The sequence below is a fragment of the Terrapene carolina genome, unplaced genomic scaffold (assembly GCF_002925995.2).
Source record: "Terrapene carolina triunguis isolate 2854851 unplaced genomic scaffold, T_m_triunguis-2.0 Scaffold29779, whole genome shotgun sequence".
Classification (NCBI taxonomy): domain Eukaryota; kingdom Metazoa; phylum Chordata; order Testudines; family Emydidae; genus Terrapene; species Terrapene triunguis.
In genome coordinates, this window is record NW_020694130.1 from 865 (window position 1) to 5,728 (window position 4,864).

The 4,864-nt window shown below is 58.7% G+C and overlaps 1 protein-coding gene across 1 annotated transcript in view; it reads left to right on the forward strand.

Moving 5' to 3' along the window:
• Positions 1–14: 14 nt before the first annotated feature.
• The window catches only part of LOC113409111 (integrin alpha-M-like), a gene marked incomplete at both ends in the record, with an annotated part of 10,380 nt that continues 5,530 nt past the window's right edge, over positions 15–4,864 (forward strand). Inside the window, 4 exons of the mRNA XM_026662708.1 lie at positions 15–142; positions 620–771; positions 852–1,005; positions 1,878–2,022. Of these exons, the coding sequence (XP_026518493.1) occupies positions 15–142; positions 620–771; positions 852–1,005; positions 1,878–2,022 (579 nt within the window). The remainder of the gene's footprint in view (positions 143–619; positions 772–851; positions 1,006–1,877; positions 2,023–4,864) is intronic.

Here is a 4,864-nt window from a genome sequence, read left to right on the forward strand (position 1 = left end):
CCCCCCCCCCCCAGAGTGCATTTCGGGGGTGGACGTGGCTATTTTATACGACGACTCGCTGAGCATCCGGCCCGACGACTTCACGCTCATGAAGCAATTCATCGGGAAGCTGCTGCGCGCCCTGGCAGGGCCCCGCGTCCAGGTGGGGGCCCGGCCGTCCGTCCATCCGTCTGTCCCTGCGCGGTGTGTCTGTTCGTCCGTCCCTGCACCTGAGGGGCGGAACCCTGTGCTGTGTCCGTCCGTCCATCCCTGCTGTCCGTCCGTCCATCCGTCTGTCTGTGCCCGCGCGGCGTGTCTGTCCATCCAGCTGTCCCTGCGCAGTGTGTCTGTCCGTCCCTGCACCCAAGGGGCCTAACCCTGCGCTGTGTCCGTCCATCTGTCCGTGCCCGCACGGTGTGTCCGTCCGGCTGTCCCTGCGTGGTGTGTCCGTCCGTCCCTGCACCTGAGGGGCCGAGCCCTGTGCTGTGTCCGTCCGTCTGTGCACGTGTTGGGGGCAGGGCAGCTGGTGACAATCTGCTCTTTTAAACAATCTCCCCCCCTGACTCCTTTCATTCCCCTTCTGCCCCGGGGGCTTCGTGCCCCCTCCCCTTCCCCCCTTGCTGCCCCCTTTCCCCCCCAGATCGCCGTGGTCCAGTTCTCCTCCCACATCAACCACGTTTTCACCTTTGCCGACTACGTCACGAAGGGCCTGGAGGCCGTGGAGCAGGACCTGATGGCCTTCCCCCATCTGAAGGGGAACACTCACACCCCCTCAGCCATCCTCTTCACGGTGTGAGTACCCCACAGGGGCAGGAGGGGTGCAGCTGCCCCCCCCGGATTCCCCGCACTGACCCTGCCCGCTCTCCCCGCAGAAAACAAACCTTCGCCCCCGAGCACGGCGCCCGGTCCCACGCTAAGAAGCTGCTGATCGTCCTGACCGACGGGCAGTCCACCGACACCAGAAACTTCTTCCCCCAGGCCATCCAGGCGGCCAACAACATGGGGCTGGTCCGCTACGCCATCGGGGTACGGCGGGGGGAGCTGGCCAGGGGGCTGGAGCATCCCTGCCGTGCTCTGGGCTCTGAAAAACTCTCCAGGTTCCTCCAGCGTTCTAGGTTCTGGAGGCTCCTTGAAGGTTTGGGGTTCCCAGCAGTTCTGGGGAGACCTTAAAGGTTTTGGGTTTTAAGCTGTTCTGGAGGGTCCTTAATGGATTGGGGAACCGAGAGGTTCTTTAAAGGTTCTAGTGTCGGAGAGGTTCTGGAAGGATTTTAGGAGGTTCTGGGAGGTTCTGATTGGTTCCTGAGAGGTTCTGGAGGTTCCGTGAGGTTTTGGGAGGTTCCTGAGAGGTTTCGGAGGTTAATGGGAGGTTCTAGAGGTTCGATGAGGGTCTCATTGGTTCCTGAGAGGTTCTGGAGGATGCTAACGAGTTTTGGGAATTCACTGAAGGTTCTGGGTCCTCAGACGTTCTGGAGGGCACTTAATGTTTCTGTTGTCTGTGGGTATTTTGAAAGTTCTGGGCTTCCCAAAGGTTCTGGAGGCTCTTTGAAGGTTTTGGTTTCCAGGAGGATCTGGAATATGCTAAGTGTCGCTGCAGGTTCCCTAAAGGTTCTGGAGGATGCTGGGGAGGTTCTGGGTGTGGGTGATGGATCTGTGGGGTTCTGTGGGTCCTAGGAGGTTCCAGTTGGTTCTGGAATATGGTGGGGGGCTCTGGAGAACGCTAGGGGGTGTCTGCATGTGTGTGAGGGGTCCCCAGGGGGGGTTCTAGTTGGTTCTAGAGCATGGTGGGGGGGGCCCTGGAGGACCATGGGGGGTTCCGTGTTAGTGTGAAGGGCCTGTGGGTTTCTGGGGGGTCTGGAGCCCATTCCTGGAGGTCTCTCTCCCCCGTCCCCCGGTTCCAGGTGGGCAAGGCGTTCTCCACGTCCGAGGCGCGCCAGGAGCTGCTCACCATCGCCTCGCGGGCTGAGAACGTCTTCCAGGTTGGGAGCTTCTCCGCCCTCAGCACCATCCAGGAGCAGCTTCGCGAGAAGATCTTCGCTATTGAAGGTGCGGGGCCCACGGATCCTCCTCCAGCCCGGATGCCTTGGTCCGACTCCCCATCCCGGTGTCTGGGAGTGCTGGGGTGGGGAGCGCCCCTACCTGGGCGCCTGGGTCCCATTCCCCATCCCGGTGTCTGGGAGTGCTGGGGTGGGGAGCGCCCCTACCCGGGCGCCTGGGTCCCATTCCCCATCCCAGTGTCTGGGAGTGCTGGGGTGGGGAGCGCCCCTACCCGGATGCCTGGGCAGGGCCGCCCGGGGGGGGGCAAATGGGGCAATTTCCTCCAGGCCCCGGGCCCCGCAGGGGCCCTGGCCCTGCCTCTGCCTTCGCCCATCCCCTGGTGCCTCAGCAGGGCAGAGGCGTGGCTCTGGGCGGGGCCTGAGCTCCTCCCACTGAGTCAGAGCCGCGTGGTAAGGGGGCGGGGCTGCGAGATCCGGTCCCGCCGGAACCACGCCGCTGCAGCGCTGTCCAGGGGCCAGGGCAGCTCCTGGACGCGGCGCGCTGAGGCTCCAAGAGAGGGGAGAGGCGGCGGTAACCCAGGAGCGGCCCTGGACAGCGCTGCTGGGGGGTGTGTGTGTGCGGTGGTCAGGGCACGGGGGGCTGGATCGAGGGCACTCCGGGGGTCTGTCAGGACTCGGCGGAGGGATGGATAGGGGTTAGGGCAGTCAGGGGACGGGGGGGTTGGTGGGGACCGGGGTGGTGGTTGGGGGGTGGTGGTGAGGGGACAAGGAGCAGGATGGGTCGGGGATTCTGAGGGGGGCAGGAAGTGGGTGGGGATCAGATAGGGGGCAGGGCCAGGCTGTTTGGGGAGGCCAGGGCCGGCTCCAGGCACCAGCCGAGCAAGCCCGTACTTGGGGCGGCAGATTCGAAGGGGCGGCATTCCGCCCAATCCTTTTTTTTTTTCCTTCGCCGCTGCGGCCGCCCCACAGGTTTTTTTCTTTACTCTTTTTGGTTTGCTGATCCGGCCACCCTGTAGGGGGCAGCGGTGTGGAGGAGGGGAGCGCCTTGCTGGGAGCGGGCTGCGTACTCCATCTGCCCCAGCCGGTGCCAGGTCTGCAGCAAGCCTGGCAGGGCAGCCCGCATCCTTCCCTGACCGCTGACTAGAGCGGCACAGAGCCCTCCCGGCAGGCGGCGTGGCGGGAGGGGCCGCGTGGAGAGCGCCCGGCTGAAGGAAGCCCTGGCCACCCCCCTTCTCTCTCCCCCCCCCCCCCCCCCCCCCCCCCCCCCCCCCGCTGCCCGGGGCACACCCGCGCTCCGGCCGCCCTGCACGGTTTTTGGTTTTTTTCGCTTGGGGCAGCAAAAAAGCCAGAGATGGCCCTTGGGGAGGCACAGCCTTCCCTACCCTAAAGCTCATTCAGCGGCTTGAGGCTTGCAGAAGAGCCAAGCTGTTACCTTTCCCCTTAGGGCTACCATCCCTTTCACTTCTCAAATGCCAAATTACAGTCTACATTTCATTTCAGTGCCATAGGGAGATTCATGTCAGGGGAGGGGAGCTTCATTTCAAATTAGCCACTTTAGATTAACAGGGATAGAGCCAAGAGAGCCATGGGGGAGGGATCACATGAGAAGAGCAATATCCTACACCATCTACCTCCTTCCCAACCCTACCAAGGGAGACCCCCCCTCTGCATTCCCCGAGGCTCCAGAGGGGTTAATTCAGTGGGTCTCAAACTTTTGTACTGGTGACCCCTTTCAGACAGCAAACCTCTGAGTGCGACGACCCCCCCCTTATAAATTAAAACCACTTTTTTATATATTTAACACTATTATAAATGCTGGAGGCAAAGCAGGGTTTGAGATGGAGGCTGACAGCTCGCGACCCCCAGTAATAACCTCGTGACCCCCTGAGGGGTCCCGACCCCCAGTTTGAGACCCCCTGGGTTAATTTAATTTTAGCACCCTGTGTCCATTCACAGACATGTGCTATTTTGAGCATTTCAGTTTTCACTACATAGGCTCATCCCAGATTCTGGAACAAGCTCAAATGCTCAGTTCGCGGAGTATGTACATAGTCTATACTAAAGACAAACCCACAGTAACCGTCTCCAGTTTGTGAGGGACCCCATGGAACCAGCCTCTAGGAAACAGATACATTCATGGAGGTTAAGTCCATTAATGGCTATTAGCCAGGATGGGTAAGGAATGGTGTCCCTAGTCTCTGTTTGTCAGAGGGTGGAGATGGATGGCAGGAGAGAGATCACTTGTTCATTACCTGTTAGGTCCACTCCCTCTGGGGCACCTGGCATTGGCCACTGTCGGCAGACAGGATACTGGGCTGGATGGACCTTTGGTCTGACCCGGTACGGCCGTTCTTATGTTCTAACCTAAATGAACCCAACGTTATGGAGACAGATATGAGTCAAGGAAGCCAGCAAAGTATCAGAAACCTGGAAAAATCTCTGACTGGATGGGCTCAGGCGTTTGGTCACAAGCTGAGGTGGTTCAAAAGTTTTGGATTTTTTTTAAGATGGATTTTTTTATTGTTTCTTTAAACAATCAAACACAGCAAGCAGCAAATATTTGGCCACACACTCCTGAAACCCCAAACCATGTTCAGGTTTTGACAGACTAATTTCAGCTTTTCAATTAAAAAAACCACAACACATTTTGAAGGAAAGCAGACATTGTCCGTGATTTTTTTCTGCTTTTAAAAAACCCCTAGTTTTCGATCCAAAAAAAGTTTTGATGGAAAGTATTTGTCCAACCCTTTTAATGAGCTTTAGAGCCTTTTAGCACTAGCTGATGCTGAGAACCAGGGATACCTGGTAAAGGTGACTTGAAAAGAAGTTTTCTCAAAACTGGGTTTGTGCCAAGATGCGGAAGGTTTTTAAATGTTTATTTTTCCCAGGGC